Source organism: Mustela lutreola, chromosome X, assembly GCF_030435805.1.
Source record: "Mustela lutreola isolate mMusLut2 chromosome X, mMusLut2.pri, whole genome shotgun sequence".
In the NCBI taxonomy this organism is placed as follows: domain Eukaryota; kingdom Metazoa; phylum Chordata; class Mammalia; order Carnivora; family Mustelidae; genus Mustela; species Mustela lutreola.
In genome coordinates, this window is record NC_081308.1 from 115,509,106 (window position 1) to 115,535,839 (window position 26,734).

The 26,734-nt window shown below is 45.9% G+C and overlaps 1 protein-coding gene across 1 annotated transcript in view; it reads right to left on the reverse strand.

Moving 5' to 3' along the window:
• The window catches only part of GPC3 (glypican 3), a 399,487-nt gene that overhangs the window by 99,155 nt on the left and 273,598 nt on the right, over positions 1–26,734 (reverse strand). Inside the window, exon 6 of the mRNA XM_059157331.1 lies at positions 2,638–2,758. Coding sequence (XP_059013314.1) covers positions 2,638–2,758 — 121 coding nt within the window. The remainder of the gene's footprint in view (positions 1–2,637; positions 2,759–26,734) is intronic.

Consider the following 26,734-nt stretch of genomic DNA (forward strand, 5'->3'; position numbering starts at 1 on the left):
GAGAAAAAGAAGTCCCTGTGGGTGTTTGAAGCCCAGGCAATGTTAGCAGCTCTACTTAAACAGGTAAAACTGGTCTATCAATGAGAATTCATCGGTTGCTCAATGGTATTTGTAAGGGAACCAAAAATGTTCACACACACGTTCACGGCAGAGGCGGGAGAAAGAAATTGTAATGGTGCCTTTTCCCACTGTCACACGCTTCCCTACCCGTGAGGTGGTTTCAGCTTCTGTGGCTGGAAGCAAACAGTAAGGGAGAGCGGAGCAGAGAGACACCAAAGGAATCTACAACCACACAAAACTGGGGAAGCAGACTAGATAGACAGGCAACAAAACAAAACAAAACAAAAACCTGGAATCATGCCCCCCTTTCAAACTCAAGTCCTGCCTACGGAGGAAATCCTGAATTATAATCATTTCAGCTGCCATTTATTATCTGCCGGGCGTAGGCAATTACATAGATTTGTATATATGGGTAAAAACATAGAATACAGAAAATACATTATATCTGTAATTAGATTTAAGCTTTCTATAATGGGGGTATATATAAAATTTCTGATCCTCACAAGAACCTTATAAAAGAGGTTTTGGTATCTGTCTGTACTACAGACGAGAAAACTACAGTTCAGGTCCAATGACTTGCACAAAGTTCTATACCTGGTGAGATCCACGGCCAAATTCAGATCCATCTGGATCCAAAGCCCACGCTTTTGCCACTATGCCACGTGGTCTCCCACAGTATGAATACTGAACACTCAATATCTTTGCTACGAGGCTGGATTTTCTAGGGACCATTAGGTCAGATGGAAGCCCACGTCCGACATTCCTTTTTTCCACTGAGGGGGTCCATCCACAGGCCTTTGATCTTGCTCTAACCGGGTGAGTGTTGCCACCCAGCTAGAGCTGGTTAGAGATAATCTGGAAAGGGTTCAGAGGAAAAATGGCCACTAGTGTCCCCAGGTGAAGCTGTACCGTGCCCTCACGTGAGTGGTTTCTGCTGTGCTCTCAACCCTTCAGAGATGCGTTCTGGAGAAATCCTATCACATATCGCCAGGCTCTGTAGAACTTCGTGAGGTTGTGAATTCACAGAAAGAAGGCTCTTTTCCAGCACCACTGCCGTTACCACGTGCCACACTCACAACTATTCATTCAATGCTCACTGAGTAAGTGCAGGGCACTTTCTTAGCACGGGAGGGGTCACACCCGAGCGTGCTGTAAATACTTCTGCAAAGCCATTTGCAGTGAAATACACCACTATTAGAGAGCCCTTCCAGACATTTTCTAAGAACCACAAAAATGTCATTGCTAACCTTTGTATTAAAAAATAAAGCCATGCCAATGTCTTCACGCACAAACCTCTGACCCTGCATAAGGATTTGAGTTGCATTAGGTTCTTTCGAAGCTACAAATAGAAGTCCGTGGTGCAGGGTCCTCCCACTCATGGATCACGGGGCAGGAACTCTGTCACTCTGGTATACAGTGGCAATTTTGGTGGCCTTTTTTTTTTTTTATTGTGGCCACAAAGCAATCACAAGCAGATGGTACAACTAACTTCTATTTGTGTCTTAGTTACTAAACTCCTCATGAGAGGAAAACTGTGTACAGGTCAAGGGAATCTGTGGGTGTCTCTGTGCAGGGCAGTGAGTCAGAAGGAGGCAAGGGTGCGGGGAAGCTCGTCTTCTAGTATCTTCCTACTGGCAGTGAGAGCTGATACACGCCCCCGTTGGAAAGCAATTTGGAAACATGCATTAAAATGCTCACATCCTTTAACCTGATAACACCAGTATTTTAAGAAAATGATTGAAGATCGGGAGAAAGCTCCATGCATGAAGACGTAGCTTTCTTTATGAGGATAAAAAAGTTGAAACAATGTCAATGTCCAGCAAAAGCAAGCTGATTAATTATCATGAATACTTAAAGAAATCTTAGGCGGCCACAAAAAATGATTAATATGAAGATCTGTGACAACATGAAAAAGTGTTTCCAATATAATGTTAATTTTAAGAACTAAAAATCACTTGCGTAGTTCCAATTATGTAACAAGTCCGTGTGAGTGTGGTTTTCTGGACAAGCATTAGAAAAGAACATCTAAAAATGAGAACAGGATAGGGTAGTGGGATTGTGAGAAATATTTTCCCCTCTATTTTCCAAGCTTTCTCTAATATTACAATATTATCTGTATAATTTTAAAGTGGGGTGAAGGGGTCCCTGGCTGGCTCAGTCGGAAGGGTATGTGACTCTTGATCTCAGGATCATGGGTTCGAGCCCCACGCTGGGTGTCGTGATTACCAAAAAAATTAAATTAAGTAAAAATGGAGTGAAAATCAAGGGTCAGACGTCCTTTTCAACAAAGCAAATCTTTTTTTTTTTTTTTTTTTTTTAAGATTTATTTATTTATTTGAGACAGATGCATGAGTGTGGGGAGAGGGAGAGAGACAATCTCTAGAAGACTCCTGTCAAAGATGGAGCCCAACTAGCGGCTTGGTCTCACAACCGTGTGATCATGACCTGAGCTGAAATCACAAGCTGGCTCAGTTGGCTAAGTGTCCAGCTTGTGATTTCAGCCCCAACTGGAACGGCGGACCCTGATCATCGCTCATTTGTTTCCCCATTTCCATTTTTGTTCGATGTACCGCTTACCTGGTTAATGTGCTTCAGCTTGTCAATAATTTGACTGACCACTGGCTCAGGGCCCTTCATTTTCAGCTCATGGAGGTTGAACTGATTTTTCATGCCATTCCTCGCTGCCTTCTGGCTGTATCTGGAAAGGGGAAGGTAAAGCAAATGTTGGTCACAGGAAGGACCTTTTACATGCAAAATAAAAGCTGACTCTACTTGACGCCAGTGGTCAAGCTGACCACAAGCTCTCCTCAGCCTTCTAAACCAACGGATGACCCTATGATGCAAAAGTAAACCACTCCAGACAAAGTCTATTTGCAATGGAGAGCTTTCCACAGTCAACAAACATTAATACATTAATTCAACATCCTTCCCTGCCCCAGGAGTTGGGGATACAACAATGCAGACCAAGTCACCTCCCTTACTCTGTTCTGGATCCAGCGTGGCATCCAGAAGAGTAAGGGCCCATGGCAATTCAGAGCGATGAGAGCTATGTGAAGGGAGGTCCTGCGTCTTAGGGGAGCGCTCACAAGGGACCTTAACTTACTCCCTGGAAAAAGAAAGACGCCTGCCTGTTCTTGACTTCTTCCTTCTCCTCCCCTTCCTCCTCCCACCATTTCCTGTAGGCCCTGGAGCTGGGTTTGTTTTGGGGAGGCATTCCCAAGCCATGTGCAGTATAAATTTGCCCTTGCCTTACACACCTCCCCCCCCCCCCCCACATTACGATAGTCTGGTTAAGGGCAAATTCGTGTTCTTTTATTTGTATTTTTAATTACAAATATAATCATGTTCATGGTAAACAACTTAAACAGTACAGAAGCAAACAAAGCATAAAGTCAAAGTCCCCCCATCATCCTACCCTTCCAAGAGAGAAGCATGGCTAACTGTCTGATGTATATTCTTCTAGGGGTTTCCACACACTTTTACTAACACATAATTCTAACCCAAATTGGAAGCATACTAGTCGTGCTGATCTACAACTTTTTATCACTTAACAGCTGTCTTGTTCTTATTCTTCTGTATGGCTGTATCATAATTTACTTATCCAATCCCTGATGAACAATGGAGTTATTTCTAATAATTTGTTAATATAAACAATGCTACAAAGAACATCCTTGTATACTAATCTTCATACATTTGCATGAATAGCTATAAAGGATGATTGCCTAGAATTTAGTCACTTCGTATTCTTCTTCCTTAAGATTTTATTTATTTATTTATTTGAGAGAGAGCATGAGCAGGGGGTAGGGGAGAGGAGCAGAGGGAGAAGCAGACTCCCTGTTGAGCAGGAAGCCTGACGTGGGGCTCCGTTCAAGGACACGGAGATCATGACCTGAGCCCAGGGGTGACGCTTAACTAACTGAGCCACGCAGGCGCCCCTCACTTTGTAATCCCAAATTATGACATGCAATGAATAATTAATACTACTACATTTTTGCATAGCACTGAACAAAGCAGTTTCTTATCATTCAGCTTATGCGAGCGTCTCAACCACACTGTGATGTGGGTAGGGCAGACATCTTTATTATTTATTACCAAAAATTCCACAACTTCAGAAGATACTGATCTGGTTTTGTTAGGTGTTCCCTTACACGATACGATGTACCTGCCAATATTCAGGACATGCTTTGAAAAAGACGTACAGTAGCAGAGGAGGTCAGGAAATCGAGTTCCGACCTTCATAATTAAAAAGACATCCAATGAAAAGGAAAATATTCTTTTAAAATAATCCCTATACCCAACATGGGGCTCGAACTCATGACCTCGAGATTAAGAGTTGGGAGCTGCCCTGACTGAGCCAGCCAGGCGCCCCATGGAAGGGAAAATATTTTGTAGTAAAGTTGAAGAGAATATTTGATTGCATTTCTTCTGAAATGCTAGCCTCTTACTTAACTTTGAAGATCAGCGAATACACAGATCACCAACCATCAAACACCAATTGCCTTTGGGGGTATATTAAAGAAACGCAAAGCAGCATTCTTTATTTACGTATCTTGTGGCAATCAGCTTACTAGCCTCCTCTTTTAAGTTCTTTTACCAGCAACTTCATTGTGTCTCTCTTTGCACCTAATGATGCCTGAAGCAGAGACCCTGTTCACAGATAAAGGGGGAAGTCTTGTGATAAATCTTGTGAAATGAGCTTCAGGAATGTGTCCCCAGAGACACTTCTGTGGGCTTATGCATATCGAAGCTTGCCGACCACTTTTATCCCTGCTCCTACAAAACAAACGTCTTCCTGAAGTTTATGATCCTCATTGGAATAGTGTAAAGACATCTGCCAACGTCCCGATTTTGCCCTATGCTCCCTCTTCCAAATCACCTATAAATATTAAATCAAACTAGTCCCCCAGCTGATCCCCGTGGAGCACTGTATTCCTTCCCGCCATCCGGAAAAGTGTCCCTGTTGCTTGCTCTGTTTTTTGGTTTCTTATCTCCAAGCTATGGATCAGGAACCAGGACAAAACACTGCTCTCCAATCCCACAGTGACTCAATTTTTTTAAAAACAGCTTTGGGTTGGAAAACCTGCCAAACATTTTGAAAGTTGAAATAGCAGCCACTGTTCCGCTCGCCCCATGTGCTATTTAAATCCTCAAAGGACTTTAGTAAATTAAGCATGGTTTCTGGTTACAGAAGTGTTAGGAAGAGCTGGCCTATGGCTTTGACCTAAAACTTGCCTTAATTTTCTGTTTTCCGCAAAGCAGTAACCCAAAGTACTGATCCAACTGATTCCCATAGCTGCTAAGACTTTATGGCACTGTTTTAAAACTTGGTGTTCTTGCATTCTCCCTTGAGGTGTCTCAATACCTCCCCCACGACCCAATCATTTCTGTTTCCCACGTGTCTACTCTGTTTTCCTTAACTGGACAAAATACAGAATGAAATCTTAAAAGCCAGGAGTGCTAACTGGAATATTATGCAGACATGAAAAGGATGAAGCCAACCTATTTGTGTTGCCATGAAGCCAAATCCAAGACGTGTTGTTGCAGATACAAGCAGCGGTCACGAATGGACGGCGTGATTCCACTGGGCATAAAAACGGGTCTGCAGATGTATGACTCCCCTGTCCTTTATATGTGTCCCGATAGACACAATTTTTAAGAAACAGTGATAGCAGTTTGCAAGCAAAGATATGGGGAAACTCTTAATTTTATTTTATCTTCTTCCATATCTTGTACATTTTTAAATCTTTATAATAATTTAAAGTTTAATGAGTGAAGTTTTAGATAGTGATTAATTTTCTTAAAGGCAGAAGAGAAAGCAAAAGGAAAGAAAAGGTTGATTAAAAGCAGGGCCCACGGGAAGCCCTTCTTCTTGGAAAGCTTCTAGTGGCCATCACTAACAGCCCAGCTCAAAGGTGATTTCTTAGGACAGAATGCACATGTATAGAATGCAATATACACGATGTCACCCTGGACCCCCTCGCACATCAGGTGCTTATCATTAGGGAGCTCTGCTTCGGTAGGTGAAACATACATGTTTCATACTCTTCGATGGAGTAACTCCAATTTGCCTATCTCAAAAGGACTGTAGATCAGTGAGGCTGTGAATATGAACAGACGTTATTATTATGAGTACCTTTTCTCAAAAGGAGGCAAATAAGTCATTCTAGGCTCCATCACCTTCCCTGGGGCTGCCTAAAGCCCCTTCCTGAAAGCGACTGAGGGCCTCCCTAAACCACTCTGATGCATCCCGACCTGCAGACCTTGCATGTAACTGTATCCTGGGGAGCGACTCGGTTGCTTGCTCTCCTCTTACGCACGTTCCGATTACCAGCCCATGAAACCTGTGAGGTCTTTGAAGGCAGAGGCTTGGTTAAGTTCTCTTTTGTACTATGCATAGCACCTCTGGTACTGACTGTAACAGGAGTACCAAGAGCTGTCAGCATTGAGTGCTTTCTCTGGGCCAGACACTGAAGCACTGAGAAGAAAAACCATGCGGCATCTCATGGACTCCTCTGAACAACCCAAGGGGATAGACACTAGGATTATCAGCCCGTTTTTACAGATGAGGAAGCAGAGGCACAGAGAAGTGAAGTCACTTGCCCGAGGTCACACAGTGAGTGGATAGAAAGTTGGAGTTCGAAATCTTGTGAGTCCATCTCTAGCTGCCTGTGTTTTTCTTTCTTCAAGGTTTTCTTTTTTAAAAGACATCTCCGCACCCTACATGGGGCTCAAACTCACAACCCTGAGATTAGGCGTCGCAAGCTCCCACGGCTGAGTCGGCCAGACGCCCTACCTGCCTCTGTTCTTAACCCCTACGCTGCTACTGCTTCCTTAGGAATCGTCCATGCTGACTAGGTATTTGCCATTTCCTCACCGCACTGCTCCCCCATATGAGACAATTCACAGGCTCCCTATATGGGTCACCAAGGCTCGGCGCAGGGTGCGCAACAGCGGTTCTCCTGCCTACTCAGCAGATTCCTGGGCTCGCCCTCTAAAACCCTCAGGGAGGGCCCCATGGATGGAGTTTCTCCTCCCAAACACAGATCCAACAGTATTGTTCTTCAGTAAACTATCTGTGTTCTTGGGAGATACGGTATTGAGGTCAGAGAAATAAATAATCCACTGCGACGACCACTACCACCACCGCTGCCAAGCCAATGGGCGAGCACCAAAGGCGATCTGAAAATCCCTAAGGACAACAGGAAAATGAATGCAGTAAATTGTTGTGTTTACTGCCTCTCTGCCTTCATCCCCTCGGCTCTAGCAATGTGGCAGATGTGGCGTGTCCCCGGGGAATTTTATGGAACATGCATGCTCCGCTTCCAGCCTGGAGGGACTCAGTTAGGGGTGTCTCCATAGTTTGGGCATTAATTAATTCAGCATTTCATTTCCAATGGCTCCCTCTGTGCTACTGGCGTGTGGAGGTTCACGAGAGGCTCTGAACGAGGATGAGCCATCACAGCACGACCCTCACCCGCAGGCTGCCCAGAGTACCAGGAAAGGGGGCTCCGTTGGCCACAGAGGACTTTAATGATGAGTTATCTACTTAATGACACTCACCTCTAATTACATTCATTGTCCTCTCTCAGGAATACTGCTTCTTTCCTAATGCTTTGACGTGGTTCTGGCAATGAATGCCAGCCAGTGGAGAAAGAAAAATGAATAGAGAGAAGTTCCTATCTCCAGAATCTCTAGTTTTCTTAACTGGACATGTTACATGTGATCTAAGAAGCATCAGCTTTTAGATATGATATGCGGTAATACTTATATACTACTTATATACTTAAATACTACCATCCACTTTGGTATCTGCTTAGCACAAAAGTGACTGCCCTAATGCCAAGAAATCCCCATTTGTGAAGTGAAAAGGGGACATGCTTCTGTTCAGGCAGATTGGTCAAGGATGGGGGAGGAGGGGAAGGGGGGTTACCGGTGCAAAAGCCATAAAGAGAAAAGGAACCTAATTAAAACAGGACATCTGGGCATGCTTGTCTTGGGACAGTTGAAGCAAAGAGAGCACTTGTAGACGAGGAATAGAGTCAAACAAGCGTAAAATGGGCGATCTTTTCTTCCCATTTCTGTGCTGGCTGAGGCAGCAAGGGTGTAATGGAAAGAAATCAACGAATTCAAACGTAGTAGAAATCGCTGGAAACGGAAGCACCCTTAAGAGATCATCTTGTCCAATCCACTCTTCGGTAGGTGAAGAAACTGAGACCCAGAGAGGGGCTTTTTTACCAGCACAAGTTGTTAGTGTCACAATCCCGCCCTTTAGAAGAAAGTCGGCTCTTTAAAAGGTCCCTTAAATGCACACTGGGAATTTCAAACATTGCTAGCCCGGCTGGCTATAAGGCGAGGAGGCTGCTAGAAAATTCACTTTCCTTCTTCCCCTAGGCATTAGAATCGTGGTAAGTGTTTGAGAACAAGTCTTAGAAGGACTAACTACTCCTCCCCCCGCCCCCCGCACCCCACCAAAATATGTGATTTTACAAAAGTTTAATTTGCTGCGAGGTTAGACAGAGGCTGAAAGTGAGTTACAGAGCTCACATTCTTAGAGCGCCATCTTATGGAAAGACTGAGGTATTGCATGCAGCCCCGGATTTATCAGCTCCTTTCTTTGGAAAGTGCTCCAGCCACAATAATCACTGTGGAAAAATGGGATAATTAAAGAGTATAAATAGCTTTAAAAACAAGCCAGAACACAGGGTAGAAAAACCATCTTGTTAAGAGGCCTAGAAAAATGTTCTTTCTATCCAAGATGCAGTCTTAATTTACATAAATGAACAGAAAAATAAAGCAAAAGGTGAAAAGAGCTGAGTTTTTGTAAATGCATTTCATAAAGATAGCAACAATTTGCTTCTTACTTATTTATGCACATACTTAAAGGAAAATGTTTCCCATATTTGTTAGCACAGCAGTTCCACTCGAGAGCAAATGTCGACCGGGAGAGTGCCAGAAACCTATATATCCACCACACTCTGAGAAGCCCCTCTGTTCTTTCAGAAATTAATTACAAATACATTTCAACAGACAGGAAGTAAAAGCTAGAGAAGAGACCGGAGAGATGTAGATCCATTTATATCTCATTTAGCGGGCATGAGCTATATAAGGGACTATGTGTATTAGAATCTGGTTTTCACCTAGTTTCAAAGCAAAGAATATCTTCCAGATGGTGAGGAAAGCGTGAGAAGTTGAACATCACCCACCATGGGGAAGAGAGCCTGGCCTTAGGGAACACGGAGAGAAAAAGGCCAGTGATGAGGGGATCACCTGGACATTGGTCCAAGGAAGCAGCCACTGCAGAGGAACCTCAAGGTAAGGAGAGAGAAGAGTGAATAAGGAAGCCAAAGTGAGACTGTGGGCCAGGCAGAACCCAGGGTGTGGGAAGGATGGTGAGCACTGCCTTCTGGGCTTGGAGCCCGACAGCCAACAACAGTCCGGATGCCAGGTGGACGGTTCTCTGGGCGGGAGGGATGGTGCCCCTGAGGAAGGACATATCAAGGAGGAAAGGATTTCCAGCCAGTTTCACTCTTACAAAACCCGAAAGAAGCATGGAATTCAGGAGCTGGGGAGCTAGGGGTGGGGCTGTCACGGCACGAAGCGCGCAGTGTGGATTTATTATTCAGTCACCCCGAACTCATTTATCAAGTCCTTCTAGACCAGAGAACTAGCCCAGAGAACCAGATGTTTTCTCATCCCACTGGAGTCAAGCCAGAAGGAAATGATCTTTACCTGCTTTTAAGTTAGTTGTGTGTGTGTGTTTAAGTTAGATCTTTAACTCATGGGAATGAAGATCAGGTTTGGAGAGAACCCTCAAAATCCTTTAGTCCAATGCCCTCCCCTTACAGATGGGCAGACTGGGGCCCACAGAGGCCAAGCGTCCCTGCAGATGTGCCTTGCACGGAGTTGTCCCACTCCCCCAATACATGAGCCAAGAAAGAAGTGAGAGAACAGGTCACCTACCTCAAGGCCTGTGACAGCACTGGGGCACGACAAGGGATGGTCAAAATTGTGGCCAGTCATTAGCTTTAGGAGGCGAAAGCCGATTTAGTGTACATAGTTTACCAAGACCCCGAGTAATTGTATACTCGAGAAAGACCAAGTCACGTGTCGGAAGGCACACCAGCCTTGTTGTCAAGACCTAGTTTCACGCGGGGTGGGGGGGGGGTTGGGGGAACCAGGTGGTGGGTATTAGGGAGGGCATGGATTGCATGGAGCACTGGCAGTGGTGCAAAAATAATGAATACTGTTACGATGAAAAGAAATAATAATAAAAAAGACCTAGTTTTACAAGCTGGTTTCCACCACTTACTGTGTGCCTTTTTCCTCTTCTTTAAAAAAATATTTATTTATTTATTTATTTTAGAGAGAGAAAGAGAATGCGAGGGGGGAGTGCTATAGCACCAAGAGCCATAAGATACCTGAGAATAAACCTAACCAAAAGATCTGGACTCGAGGAACTACAGAACCTCATGAAAGAAACTGAAGAAGATACTGTGTGCCTTTTTTAATTAAAAAAAAAAACCTATTTATTTATTTATTTATTTGACAAATCACAAGTAGGCAGAGAGGCAGGCAGAGAGGCAGGCAGAGAGAGAAGAGGAAGCAGGCTCCCTGCTGAGCAGAGAGCCTAATGTGGGACTCAATCCCAGGACCCTGGCATCATGACCTGAGCCAAAGGCAGAGGCTTTAACCCACTGAGCCACCCAGGCGCCCCTACTGTGTGCCTTTTGACAAAGAATGAAACCCCGCCCGGCTGGAGTTTCGTCCTCTCTAAAGTGGGGATGATGCCACTTGCCTTGTCTGGAGGACGAATTGATAGCCCGAAGCCTAGTTAGTTTGGACAGCGGAGGCCACGTGCTTCAAACAGTGCCCAGACCCCCAGGTGAGGGCCGCTGCTGTTACAACGTGAACGCACCGAACACCGAGCGGACGTGCAGCAGGAGTGCAATAAATGGTATTCGAAGAGGATTTCCAGAGAGAGGATGAAGGCGCCTTGCAAGGAACAGTCAGGGGAGGCTTCAGATCTACCCATCCCCGTGCTGAGGAGACCAGAAGAAATGGAAGCATCTCAGTTGGGCAAGGATGCCCCAGCTGAAGTCCAAGTCCAAGTTCGAGCAGGGGCATCAATGGTGTAGGGTTCAGGGAGGACTGAGCACAGCCAAAAGCACCCAAGGCTTTCTTTCAGGGTGTCATTGAGCAGTGACTTGTGGCTCCCTTTAGCAGAGATGTCCTCACACAGAGCCTCCAGGGGACAGGGCCTCTGCGGGGAGGCAGGTGGTGGGGGCGACTCACCAGGCAGGGCTTCAAACGGTCCAAACTTAACTATCACCTGCTGAAGAACACATCATTTCCTGAGGCCCAGGGCAGTGACCAACCTGCTTGGGGTGTCAGAAACCCGCCCTGCTCACTTGTCCCCCCGCATTTCACTTTCCTCCTCTCTGGGGCCCCAAACTCCCACTTTGCAGAAGTGCCCCAAGTCATGAATCCGATGGCTCCTGAAAACACCCACATGTTTTCTTCACATCCCTTTCTTGAGGACATTTGCACTGTCTGTCTCAGGTTCCTGTGGGGTCCACAACAGCCATTCTTCAATGCCATGATCTGCCCAGCGGAGGCCAAGACCCTCAAAGTCGACCTACAGTCCCACTTCGCTGACCGGTTTGAGAGGCAGGCACGTTGGAGTTAGGGGAAAGGGAGACTTCCTCTCTTCCCTCGTGTGTGCTGTGTTTCAAGCATACACCATAACAAAGAAAAATGTCCTTGGTGTGGCTCCAGGCATCCCCTGGAAACTTATTTAACGACCCCCCCAAAGCTCACGAGGGGAGGACTCACGCGTTCCCATGAATAGGTACCACCGACATTCTTGAAAGGAAAAACTCACTATTCCTGTCACTGGCTGTCAATTCCTCTTGTCTTAGCCACACTCATGTGTAGGCCTTAAAGCCTTCACTGAGCAGGATTAGGCCTACCCGGACCCTGAGCCAGTGGTGGCAAAGGCCTCTGGAATTAGTCTTATACCTCAAACCCGGTCTTTCTTGTTTGGGGAGGGAACCCCAGAGATTCAGGCATGACTTCCTCTTGCCAGCTAGATTTCCCTGGGCTGTGCTACCCGGAGCTCTGTCCTGGTTTTCTTGTATGTATTCATCTCTGGGTCTGTCCTCTGCTTCACCCCATGAACTCGCCCTGCCCGGCATACAGAAGGCAGTCCATAAGTGTCTGTCGAACTGAACAGAGACTGAATGCCTCACCCAAAGCTCAGCTTGTGTGGTCGAGACTCTAACCTACTTTGTCCAACTCTTGTCAGTGGTCTCCCCTCTGGGCCCTTCCCCACAACCCCCAATCCGCAGCCACTGACTGAGAACCTGCCTTATGCTGGACTTCTGTCTGGGCCCTGCCAGGAGAATCAGCCACTGTGCCCCGCCCCCTAGATGGCAACACTTTGGAAACCAATGCCTGCCTGGAGAAAGGCAGGGTTCCTTCCTTCGGCCCTGGTGAATATCATTATTCGGGTGGTGGGTCACTCCCCCCACCCAGGCCAGCCAGGCAGGTGAGTTCCCACAGCCCAAGTGCCACTCCTTCCAGCACGGAGCACTCAGTGCGTGCTCACGCCAAGCCCACCCATCGAACACACCTACTAGCAATATCAATTCTCTGAGTGTAAACTTCAGCTCACTTCTGAGTGGTTCTACTGCTGTGAATATACATCTTCTGATACACCTGTTACATTTCCTATAGTCAAGGCAGTAACTTCGAAAGAGTGTCGGGATGGGGGGCGCCTGGGTGGCTCAGTGGGTTAAGGCCTCTGCTTTCGGCTCAGGTCATGATCCCAGGGTCCTGGGATCAAGCTCCACATTGGGCTCTCTGCTGGCAGGGAGCCTCCTTCTTCCTTCCCTCTCTGCCTGCCTCTCTGTCTACTTGTGATCTGTCAGATGAATAAATAAAATCTTTAAAAAAAAAAAAAAAAGAGGGTCTGGGGTGTCTGGCTGGCTCAGTGAGGAGAGCATGAGACTCTTGATCTCAGGGTCATGAGTCTGACCAGACATTGGATATAAAGATGATTTAAAAAAAAAAGAGTTTCAAATCTCATGGTGAAGTTTCTAGGTTCTCAGTTCTGGGCATCAGAGAAAGGATTTACCGTCTTCCATCAGTAAGAGAATGCAAGTGCTGTCTACTCACCACTTCCCTGCTAAGCATCTACATAGCCCCGAGCTCAACCATAGACACCCTCCGCCACCCTGGAGCTGGAGGTCCCGAAGATTCCGATGTTCTGGCCCCACTGGTCCTCAGAACATGAAACCTTCGACTAGTGACTGTGTTGGACTCCCCAGCAAATCTGTGACCCAGCGTGTGAAGCTCTTCTTCCCGCCTCACCGCACACATGCCAGCCTCCATCTCAACACCCAGAGCGCTTGGCAGACTGTGCCACAGGGGCTCAAGGGAATACAAAAGAAGCCCCCCCCCCCCCAAGAATACAGGGACTTGGTGTTAGACTTGGCCAAGGACACTGAAAAGTCTGATCTGCGGGGAGCGCGGACTGGCTCTTTCTGTTGTCTTCTTCCCTTATAAGTGTTCCCGAGCCCCCGAGTCCGGGCTGTGGTCAGAGCCCAGGGATGGCAGGGGGAAACAGTCTGCACGTCTGCTTGGCGGAAGACGGTGGCGATGGTGGACCTGGGCAGGGGAACCAGAACAGCACAGGGGAAACGGCCTACCATTTGCCAGCATCCGCCGATCAGAAGAGCTGTGCCCTGGGCGGAGCCAAGCCGGGCACTGCCGCTCGCAGCTTGCCAGCAATAAAATAAAACCAAGCAATCACAGAGGAGAGAAAAGGTGAACTGGAGTGTAAGCCACCCCCACTCCTACCGCCCCAGTGGCTGCAGGTGCCGTCAGGCCCCACGACGCTTTGCACCTGCTCACCGGCCGGAACAAGCAGGCCCATTGTGTGAGGCTGGACGCACGGAGGTGCCAAGCCAAAGAGGGGGGACTCTCCTGACCATAAAGTAGATGGCATTCCAGGAAAACTTTACTAAGCCAAATAAAAGTGACTGTAAAGCACTTGGTAAAATATAAAACGGCTACATAAATACTTTATAAAAGCTCACAGCAATGCACACAAGGACGACTAGGTCAAAACTCAGCCTCGCTCTCTAGCCCGGAGGGTCTCAGAAAGAGTGAAAACTGTCTGCCTCAGGCCGGTTTGCTCAGCCAGTCTGTATGCCTCTGCCCTTACCAGCCCTTCGGCCCTGGGCACTTCTCTCCACGGAGCTCTCCCCTCACGGATAGATCTCTGTGCTTAGAGGGCTTCTCATTTCAATTCTGGGTGGTTGTGTCCAAGAGTACTTGGAGCAACAGACACTGAATTCTTCCATTTCTCTTGCTCAGAAGCCCCTTTGGGGTTATGTGGTGCCTAGAGGGACACATTTGCTTTAAAGTTTAATTATATGAATTTCACCCTAAACTCTCCAGTATCAGAAGCTGAGAACAACCCTGACAACATCTCAGCCAGCCAGCCCACCTGCTCCCTGCAGCCCCAGAGACACCTGGAGGGGTCAAACGAAGAGTTCATTGCCATCCTCAGGGCAGTAATTACACCCTGGGGCTCCTTTCAAAATTCCCAGTCATCAAGGGTTAGGGTTAGAACTGGAAAGAGCTTTCAAGGTCACTTCATCCAGCTCCTTCATTTTATAAATTAGAGAAAAAGCTGAAGGGCAGTGACTTGTCCAAGGTCACGCAGCAGTTTATTGTAGACCTAGGACCCAGGCTGGATGGACTTCCGGCTCCAGGCTAAGAGGCTCTCTTCTTACAAGGGCTCCAGAGCTCCACAGGGGACATACAGGTGATGGCTTTATTATAGGAGCCTCGTGTGTAGAGGTGAAGTGGAGGGCTAGCCTCGGAGGCAGATGGGCATTTGAGAAGCAGGGCAGTGTTGTGGGTAGAGGGGCACAGACTACCTGAGCTCGGAGCCCATCTCCCTAGTGCTGGGGGTCTAGAGTAGTTACTCAGCTTCATCAATAAAAGGAGGGTAATGAGAACATCCAGCTCGGAAGGCTATTGCAACCATGACTCCAGCACATCTACACAAGGTGCCCAGCACGGTGCCTGGTACATGGGAAGCAGCACAGACATGCCAGCTACGATAAACACTAACCATCTTTGCTGCCTCTGTCCTACTTTCTCACATTTTGCTATGCCCTTAGATAGGATTTGGGGGGCACAGGGAAGACAGATGGGATCAACATGTTTCAGGGAAGAAATTGTAAGAGAAGTTCCAAAGTGAAGGCAGAAAGACCAACAGAAAGAGTGAGCTGCCGTTCCCCGCACCTGCCTTCATCCCTCGAGAAAACCCTGTACCGCTGCACATTCCGTCCATACTTAGTGGGGGACCAGCTGTGTCGTTTTGCCAGGGACTGAGCACTCAGAATCCCCTGTGCCCCAAAAGGAGAAGTCTTGGGCAGCCTGGGACAAGTGGGTCCCTGTAGAGGCCAGGGGGTGTTTGCTGTTTGGGGCTACTATTTCTTAGGGCCAAAGTGCAGAGGGCTGCTGCTAGATGCCATCCACCGGCATTTGCAAAAGCTGGTTTTGTTTTGTTTTTGAAAGACTTTATTTATCTACTTATTTTGGAGAGAGGGAGAGAGAAAGAGAGAGAGTGAGAGAGTGAGTGGGGGAGGGGCAGAGGGAGAGAGAGAACTTCAAGCAGATTCTGTGCTGAGCATGGAGTCCAACGCAGGACTCAATCCCACGACTCTGAGATCAGGACCTGAGCCAAAATCTGGAATCGGATGCTTCACCGACAGAGCCGCCCAGGCGGCCCAAGTGTAGCGCTTTTTAATGGGGCTTTCCTCATATCTATGAAGGGAGGGGGGTAAAAGCATTTCTTAAATGAATGAATTTCCCCAGGAGAACGTGAGCCAGTTCAAAGATGTTGGTCTTCAGCAGGACATTCTCCCAGTAATAGGCTCATTATCACGGACTCGTATTTATTCGCTTTGATTCTCTGATGCAGGCTATCTTTCTCTAGGTTGTAGTCCCAGGGCTGTTATTACATGTGTTTGAAAGTAATAAAACTACATTTATTTTAAAACGGCTTGTCACTCACACTTTTCATTAATTTAAACTGACATTAGCGATCCCTCCAAGTAGTTCCTTACCCAGGGCCGACCGGTTTCTTCAGCACCGTGGACTGACTTGTTTAAGAATAGAATCTGCAGGGATAGGTGGATTTGCTTCAAGAAAAAAAAAATTATAAAGTAATATGTCTGGAAAGATGCAGAGAGAGAGAGGGAGAGATTCAGGAAGCTGCTAAAGCCTTTGTGAAGGGAGCCCAGTAATACTGCGTTAATTAAGCCAACACAGTTCCATTCATTCAGGGCAGAACTTCCCGCCATATCTGGTCTACTTTTTCCTACATTAATACCTAGTATATGCAGGGCGCTTCATAATTTTCAAAGCTATTTCAAATGCATTTTCTTGTTGGAGGCTAGCAGCAACCCTACGGAGGGAGTGAGGAAGAGGCATTCCTTTCACAGTCTCACAGAAGAAGACAAAACCGAGAGAACTGTAGTAGTCCACCCAAAGGCGCACAGCGACCGGGCGGGGAAGCCAGACCTGGTACTCAGGTTTGCTGGGCCACAATTCTGTTCGTCGGTTCATCCACTGAGTTCAATAAACACATTCGGAGAGGTTACTCTGTGGTGGGGGCACCTAAGCAATGAGGATATGTAGGGAGAAGGAGCTAGTAGAAAATGACAAACATGAGTAAAAGCTCCCCATACAGAGTAACTGGGGCCAGCCTTGAGGGACACCCAGGGGCTGAGGGGTCCTAAACCCAGACGAGGGCATGGGGCAGGAGGATTCTGGCTCCTCAGCAGAGATGCCGTGGACTTAAGGATAGGTAGGTGTAAGAGCTCTTTTTCTGGCCCCTTCTAGAATAGTTTTTGGCTTTGTCCTCGCTAGGAGTATTTGGAGATTAGGTTTTCAGCCCTAGTTCTTATGGAGCACAACCCTCCTACCTGTCCCTCCCAGCCGAATCCGAGAGCCCAGCTCTGGGCCTGAAGCTGTGCAAATGAGAGGCCCAAACCAGGCAAGAGCTCACGGTCTGGGTGGTTTTCGAGATCACCCGATATGGGGGTCACTAAAATATGAGAGGGCAAAGGAAGCCTTTGACACTGAAGCCACCAATTAAAATGTTTTCCTTCACGGGGAAATGCAAGTTCATTAGAAAGGTGACAAAGCCAAGGATCAGAGCCATGCTCCCATAAAAGAATAAAATTCATCAGCTCAAGAAATTGGGAGATCAGAACTGATTTTAATGCTCTCTCTTCTTTTCCACAAAGGTGAAGCCAAGGGTAACAGAAGGGACATTAGAGCCTTGGGGAACTTGACTTGACCTATAACTAGACCTGTCCTGGTTTCTGATGTAAGTACTCGAGGAAGATTCCCTGTGTCGATCACAAGTAGGAAACCCTAGGAGGAGCTCTTTAGGCCACATTTGCTATAAAATGTGCACTGTGTAGGGAGGAAGGCCAGCCCGGTATGTAGCCTCAGAAGCAAACAATTCTCACCTGATCCCCGGGGGACTCGAATGCCCACCACTCAGGACCAAGGTGCACCAACCAAGTGTACACCAACTGGGACCAAAGATGGAGTTTGTTTTGTTTTCGAAGAAAGGAGAAGAAATAAGGTAAAAATGAGAGGGAGTGGGTGAAGCTATATTCCTGAAGAATTAAAATGGGTCTTTCAATGGAACTAAAATCAGGCCTAGCTCCATCTCTCTTCCAGGGAAGAATTGCAAGGGCCTTTTTATAGGCTTCTTTGAACAACAGAAATAGAAGATACCATTTCTTGAGGGCCTACTGTGTTCCAGGCACTACATTCTGCATTTCCCCATCCCTCTGAATCCTCTCAACAATCTGTTGAGGTAGAACTTATCAGCCCCATTGTACAGATGGGGAAACAGGGACTCAGGGAAGAGAAAGAGCTGGTGCGTACTAGAGCAGAAATCCAAACCCAGGCCGGCTGATGCCAAAGTGATATGCTTAACCACGACTATGCTGGGTTTTATGATCACCATGTAATGTTGAAAGTTGCTTCTGTGTGCTTTTCGCTAAGCCCCAGCTGTTTGGCTGTATGTCTATCAGTAAAAGTCATCAGAAACTCAAACAATATTGTGTCCTTGCTTGCGTATAGGAGGAAAGGACAAAACAGGGAGAGCTGAGCTTCTTTCAAAGAAGCTGCCAAGAGCTTGTACATTGGGGGAAGAACTGTGGCCAGGTACAGTAGGGAAGTGGCACCTGCTGGTCACTTCCTGTGGCCTGCAGGGTAGAAGAATCACGGCCACCATGACAGTCACATCATCAAAGAAGCCTGAGGTCTGAGGGCAAGGCGCATTGATGGGAAGCTCCAAAGCGACGCTTCCCTGACAGACTTTTCCCTATCTTTCACACAACCAAGTCTCAAGAGTCTATTTTCTTTGATATTGTGTGTCTAACTACAGAAGTACCAACATGTTTGATCAGCTATCCCATTCAAGAGTCGGCTTCCAAAAGACTTATAGATATTTCTCCCAGATCCAGTTTACTTTTATAGAAAGAATGGCCTACACTTCTTTACCCTTGCTCTTGACATTTACCTGACTTGTTCAACCAAACAATAATGATGCAAGGCTATCATTTATTCAGTGCCTACATGCCAGAACACATATTTACAACATGCTGTAGAGTATCATCCCCATCTTACAAATCTGGTAACAGAATTTCTTTTAAAGATTTTTTAAATTTATTTGTCAGAGAGAGAGAGAGAGAGAGAAAGAGAGAGAGAGCATAAGCAGAGGAAGAAGCAAGCTCCTGCTGATCAAGGAACCTGATGTAGGACTCGATCCCAGCATCCTGGGATCATGACCTGAGCTGAAGGCAGATGCCTAACCAACTGAGCCACCCAGGTGCCCCTGGTAACAGAATCTGATGTCCAATGACCTGCCTGAAGCACACAGTGTCCGAACCAAAATTAAAATCTCCCTCTGATGGAACTAGAGGGTGTTAGGCTGAGCGAAATAAGTCAGTCAGAGAAAGACAATTATCCTGTGATCTCACTTATGCGGAATTTAGGAAACAAAACAGAGGGTCATAGGGGAAGGGAGGGAACAATGAAACAGGACAAAATCAGAGAGGGAGACAAACCGTAAGAGACTCTTAACTCCAGGAAACACACAAGGTTGCTGGAGGGGTGGTGGGGAATGGGATTACTGGGTGAGGGGCGTGAAGGAGGGCACGGGGTATGATGAGCACTGGGTGTTCTATGCAACTGATGAATTACTGAACTCTGCCTCTGAAACTAATCATGCACTACATGTGAACTAATCGAATTTAAATAAAAAAATAAATGAAATCTCCACCTGTATCATTCTAAAGACTATATTCTTCCCAAGATGCACCAGTCATCTGGGTCACGTTTACTGACCCCTCAGGATCTTCTTACTATGATCCTCTCCACTGAAGACCATAGGCCCCCAAGGCTTTTCCCAGAGAAGAGGTAGGAAAGGTTCTGAGGACAGGCATCATCTATATAATCAGTCTCTGACCCATCAACGCACTTGCTCTGAAGGAGGTAATAAGATTGAAAGAGCAGACACACTCTAGTATGTTAATAATTTCTCAAAAGCAATGATAGTACGTCGGGGACACCTCTCTCAAGCCTTCAAGGCTCAAAGAGCTCTGGTGCATTGAGTCATGATCCTAAGAGGAGACAAGCCTTACCTACCATCAGAATCACATTTCGAGGGAGATTGTGAGGGGGTACTTACTTGTTGAGGAATAAATATTCCGAGACCGACCTTGAAGGCCCCCAAACATTCTCCCTATAATGAAATGGTCCAACTGAGCACAGGAGGGGCCGGCATCAGTACTAGTAGGACACAGTTTGTTCATAGTAATAAGCCCTGAGCCTTTACCAGGTGGTGACAGACACCAATACTGGGCCATGACAACGTCCCCTGCCATTTCAGATGCGATGGTAGTAAAGGACAGCCCATCCCAAACACAGCATGCCATGTGAAGCTGTCAGTCAGTAGGATGAGCTGGGTTTTTCCTCACTCAATTCTGAAGGTAGAGCTACTGTATGCGACACCATAATCCTAAGGGATAAATGTCACATATTGCCATGGAAGGTCCTGAAAAATACCTGTCACTGAACACTACTTTTGACATAAAGCTCTGATGAAAAATATGCCAATCTAATCTCTTAGAGGGATTATTAGATGGGGGTACACTCCAAAAGTATCTGTCTCGAACCTTACCAGGGTTTAAAAAAAATTTTTTATTTATTTGAGAAAGAGAAAGAGAGAGCGAGAATGTGTGCGCACAAGCATGGCAGGGAAGGGCAGGGGGAGAAGCAGATTCCCCTGCTGAGCAGGAAGCCCAACACAGGGCTTGATCCCAGGACCCTGAGACCATGACCTGAGCCGAAGGCAGATGCATCACCGACTGAGCCACCCAGGCGCCCCTCACATTACCAGGATTTAAAAAAAACCTTGAGCTACCATCAACACTTCATGCTATACCAAATGAAGTCATTTCTATAGGACCCATTTGTCCTTGCAAGCCTCTCTGTGAACAGTTGTGACTTCCGTGAAGCAAGGTGGGAGATGTGAGCTATCATCCCAGCAAGCAGTAGGATGCTTCGGGACCTTCATTCCAGGGCGCGCACTCAGGCCAACATGACAATTCCCCACATCAGAAAGTATCAAGTGTCATGTCCCTGCTTCCAGGAAAACGGAAGCAGAAATGAAATCCAACAACGTCTGACGGCGGCAAGAACTGCAGAACTCGGCATTGGTAAGATCAACCTTCTCCACTCTTGCCAGGCTTTTGTCCGCAGAGCTCCCCCTTGGGTTAGTGGCCAAGGGGAGAAGGAGCCACAAAAAGAAAAGCCTTGGATGCTGAAAGAATGTACCTCAGGGTCTAACTCTCAAACCCTCACCACAGGGGCTGCTAGGAAGAGCCACTGTGCCTTGGCCCCAGCAAGATTTTAGTCTGGCTGGTATCGACACAGACTTAGAATCCAACGACTCTAGGACCTAACTCAAGGCTTTGAATATTGTGTGCGTTATCCATTGTTTACTTTCTTTCCTGTGTCCCCGACCTCTTGGCTCTGTATTCTGCCTCATATATTAACTTCCCCATTGGTGCTTCCGTAGGCTATCCCATATTTGAGGTTGTATGGGGCCGCCTGACTGGCTCAGTCATTGGAGCGTGCAGCTCTTGATTTCCGGGTAGTGAGTGCATCCCCCAGGTCGGGTGTAGAGATGACTTAAAAATAAAATCTTGTTCAAAAAATAAAGGTCTAGGTACACGGCCTTGAGCCATTTGGAGAAAAACCACCACATAAAGCCAAAAACAGACAAGTAAAACCCAAATAACAAATAACTTGCTCTAGCTAGAGAGGCTGGGAGGTACAGATAGTGCCTGCTCTGTATCACTAGCCGCCTGTTTGGATGTGATGGTGGTAAGCTGTGGGTGTGCATCTGTGTGTCTGTCTGTGCATGTGTGTACACTGTGGCATATAGGTCTTATCTCCACCTCGTTCCTTCGCCATCAGCGTGAAGGCTCTGAAATTCTTCCCATTTTGTTCTGTACACCAGGGAACAACTTGTTGGTGCTAGGAATTGGTCTCTCTCCACCAAAGTCCTCAAAACACAGCATTCTTAAAATAAGGACATCATGAAAACAACCTCACCTTTTCTAGATTACAGGGGCAGAAGAAACCATTGTGTTGCTCTCATTTTTAAGATTACTCATGTATTTATTTTGCAAAGTTATCTCTACACCCAATGTGGGGCTCGTACCCACAACCCTGAGACCAGAAATTCCATGCTCCATTGACTGAGCCAGCCGGGTGCCCCTTGTTGCTCTCATCTTTAGAATTATATTGCTTATGGCGGATATTGGGTGTTCGGGAATCGTGCGTTCATTACCACTGGTTGGTACGCCACGGTCTATGCCCCCAACCCAGCAGAAGACAGAGAGAAACAGTCTCCTTACCCTCCTTTTCTGCAACGTTCAACAGGTCTTGAGACAAGAGCAAAACCCCTTGAGAACTAAGATAATTGCTTTGTGTATTCCTGCTTCTGCCTTTCCAACTAAGCAGAGAAATTCTGAAGAGGCATTATGAACACTGGAAGACTTGTTTGATCAGAGGAAATAAAGGAGAATTCACGGTGGGTGGGCGTGTGCATATATAATCTCTCGGGTGAAATGGGAGGTGAGCCCACAGAGGAGGGAGGAGAGTCGCCTGCAGTGAAATTTTCCCTGTCGATCTCAGGGAGTTTATTTCTCTAATGCCAGGTGCCTCACGTGCGCCACCGAGAGTCCCAGAGTCATCCTGAGAAAACACGAGATGGATCTACTGAGTCATCATGGGCAGAAGTGGCTTTGTAGGACTGTCAAGAAGATACCAGCAATATTCTGGAGCAGTCAGGACTGAATCACAAAGGGGACAAAGACGTCATGACACAAAGTATAAGCACTTGTATATATAGAACTAAGGAGCCGCAAAGTCACTAGGGAAGCATCAAACCACACGGGAGGTGTGCTGATTGAAGGAGAGGCTGGTTGACCGCATACACAGGGCTGAGAGAAAAGACTCAGAAGATGAATTGCAAAGGGATATAAAAAAAAAAAAACAACAAAAAAAAAAACAGGAGAGGTGAGGGAGAGGCTAGCCTTTAGGGGGTGGTCAAAGATGTCGGGGCTTGGAGGCATGAAGGTTTGGCTGCCCTGTCGTCCTCACCCTTAAGGGTGAGCCACAGTGAATCCAGGGGTGGTGGGCGGAGCCTGATAGAGCAGTGGTTGCTTGGGGTCACATAAATGCGGGGATAAAACTGACAAGTAGATGCACAACATGTGCTACATCTGGACAATGAAATGAAACATTATTTGGCCACAAAAAGGAACAGAGTACTGATCCATGCTACAACTTGGATGAACCTTAAAAACATCATGCTAAGTCAATGATTCTATTTGTACGGGACATCCAGCATAGGTAAATCCATAGAGACGGAAAGCGGACTGCTGGGTGCCAGGGGCTAAGGCAGGCAGGGAGTGGGGGGTGACTGCTAACGAGTACAAGCTCTCTTTCTGGAGCAATGCAAATGTCTTAAAACCAGACCGAGGTGGTGATTATACAACATCGCAAATGTACAGAATGTCAGCACCAAATTGTATACCTCAGAACAGTTCCTCTTATGTGAATTTCACGTCAATTAACACACACAGAGATGGGCAGAGCCTCTGCTTTGATGCCTCTGAAGGGAACTCTCCCTGGACTCCTGGGGAAAGAGACTGGCTGATTATTTTCCCTTTCTTCTCATTAAGTTGTAAGCTCCTCAGCAGAAGCAGGCACTGGATTCGACTTCTTACTATGCCCCCACATATATAAGACATGCTCCATCTTCATTGGATGAACTTGAATTATTAGACGCTCCATGTCCAGACGAGATAGCACCCTTTTCTCTCTGACTAGCAGTTTTTGCACAGGTATCAATTAAAATAGTTTCTGTTACACTAACTTAAAGATCAACTTGATTCAATGGTAAATGGGGCTTACCTTCCAGATGGTATCAAACCATCCAGAAGAAGAATAAAAATTTTCGTCTGTGACCTAGAAGTTGGGCCTAACATTCCCGAAAGGGGGTATGAGGAGGGCGTATGGGGATGTATTTACTAAAAGCTGCTCCCTCTTCCTACAGGTATTTTCAGCGCCAATGCAGGCAAAGCCCACGGTTACTTGTTGTTAAGCCCAGTGTTAACTTCCTCCCATGGGATCTTTTATGATTCTCTCGCATTCAGAAATGCTCTGAAATTCTCTGTCGTTCCACAAAGGCAAAAGACGGAGAATCTTCCGCCTTTGGCAACTGCAGGAAATCTTTGCCTGTAGGATCCATGGTAGCTCAGAAGAGTGTACATCGCACAAGCCAAGTTTGCTAATTCCAAGATTTCTCAGCTAAATCCTGGAGCCAATCTTTATCTCAAGCCAAGATGGGGAGATGGGGAGATGGGGAGGGTTGTGGCGGGGAGGATAAATGACAGGCTTCCTTGGTACTCCCTCGGACGAGATCTGTGAAAACATTCTCTTCTTTCATATTTCAATTGGTTTCATAAGAGCTCACAATTGAATGGATGTGAAACATAGCCCTATTTAGAGAGATAGTGACTTGTCGAGCTCCTGGAAAGTTGAGTGTCTGTATGGACATTCATAGAAGGAGGGTGTAAATGGTTCTGACGCCCCAGCTGTCATGGATATTGATCCATATTTTCCTTAGCATCAATATTTTCCTTTTAATCAGGTGTCTCCACTGATAAGTTTCATTTCCTCTCAGGATCCTTGATTTTCATAAGTTTTCTTGACTAAAAGTAAAATACTTTGAAAAGAATACAAACCCAATCTGTAAAGATAACAAGGTTACAACTGATTGGACAGTGTGAAGTGGCAATTGTTATTTAAGACTGAATGAAATGAGAAATTCAATGGAAAGCTCTGGAAAGAGGTTTCACTATAGATGAGACGTGCAGTGTGAAGCTAATCTTTATTAATGTCCATGGGCTACAGAACATCCTATGATTAAACGTATATTCCTGAGTAATTTAAAAAAAATATCTAGTTTGACACTATTTCCTAGTCCCATCATTGCATTAGGTCAGTAATTTAAGTGTAGGTTAATTATAACCTGAGGTTACTACCCAAGGAAGAGTCACTTCCTGGCTTATAGTTCCCTTACACTGTCTACAGATATGTTGGATTTCCTTCCTTTCTTCCAACCCTCTCTCCCTCCCTGGATAGCACATGTCAACAATAAAAATTGTTTTAAAACAATAGATTGTTCAGAAATATAAATAATGGATTTGAAATAACCTCTTTTCTCTATACTCTACCATTTGTTTTATTATTTTGTTTGATACCAGCAAATTAAACCAAAAAACTTCAGTTAACAGAATTATTTTAATGGTGCAAAAGTGCATTTGGCTAATTTTTAGACTCATTCAAATTTAGGAGGCTTGGGATTCCACCGTTTGATAGGGGAGGACTTTCTTGGTTCTCGAGCAAAATCCTTCAAGAAAGCATACCAGGCATGAAGTAGTTTATATTCGCCAAATTTGATTTTTAAAATCCCGCTAATTCAAAAAACATAGGCCTGGGAAATTTTTTTGAATAAATTAAAATTGGATCATCTGATTATATCCAACAGGATTCCAACATTTGCTTTAAATAATCACAACAATAAAGAAACCCATATTGACACTTGAAATATAGTAGGTGCTCAAATACTTGTTAAGTGAATAAAGAAATGAATGAATACATTAGCAAATAAATATATCACTAACTAACATTTCCTCTTTAAGAACAGACCATGGTTAGGAGATATGCTGCTTAAAACAAATTAGTTTTCGGGAATTGTTCATTTTTTACAATATTAACATCCCAGTGGGTAAGTTACTTCAATGGTTTCTCTTGAAGCTTATGCAAGAACCACATATTTGACCTGTGGGCATTTTCTTTTTCAAGGATTATATTGTTTATACCTGTTTTACAGCATCTGCTCTTGATAAAGCCAAACACTGACTGCTTTTTTCTGACAATTAAAAAAAATGTCATAATAGTTAAGTACATTTTCATGATTCTACTTAGATCCTGATGAGCTTTGAGGATAATAAATATGTACTATTTCTCCAGAGTAGTGTAGATGCATGGGGGCCATTAATCCCCGTAGCCTGATTCACATTTGCTGGAGGGAAGTCTATCTCCATGCAAGTTCAATGTCTCATCCCATTAGCACCTCATTCTCATGGTCCCAGGTCAGTAAAAACAGTTTAGTTGAGAAGCAAGCTGTTTTCAGGCATGTGTTTTGCCTTGTGCAGGGAAGAGAGAAAGGAGAAGGAAGAGGAGGAATGTGAACTGAGCTTCTGGCATGGGCCAGTCTGCTACGGACGCTTATGACCTCACCTCACGGTGACAACAACCCTGTGAGATGCCTTTCCTTACGGAAGAGGGCCTTGGGACTTTCTAAGTCGAGTGACCCACTCAACAATGCCCCACGACTGAGAAGCAAACCCAGGTTCATCTGGCTCCAAAGCTTTCCTCTAGCCCATTATATTATATTGTTAATTCATTTAGCATCATGACTAATTATCCCATGCCCTGACGCTGGTTCCCACTAGATTGTAAACTCCTCCAAGCAGGTAACTTCCTGCCTTCAGCCTCATATCCCTGGTACCTAACCAGGGTTAGGATAACTCCTATCCCTTGGTGCCTAACCCATAGTATCTCAAAACATAAATGTATGAATGAATGAACTGGTAAGTGAAAAACCCCCACAGCCTGCCAGAGCTAGAAGGTTCTAATCCAACCATCTCACTTTTTAGATGGGGAAACCATGGCCCAGAGAGATTAAGTCGCTTGCCCCAGGTTAAGCAACTCATTAGTAAAAAATTCAGAACTCGAGTTCAAGCATCTTCTATATTCTCCTCGACAAGATGCTACCACTTGGACAAATCGTTTCAGAAACCTGTTCATCAGCGACCCGTGGTTTTCTAAGCCTTCTACCCTCCTGATTTCATCCTTTAATCCCAAACTATTCCTTACACATGGGAAGCAATGGAGGTCAGGAGTGGCATTAGCCCACTAGGAT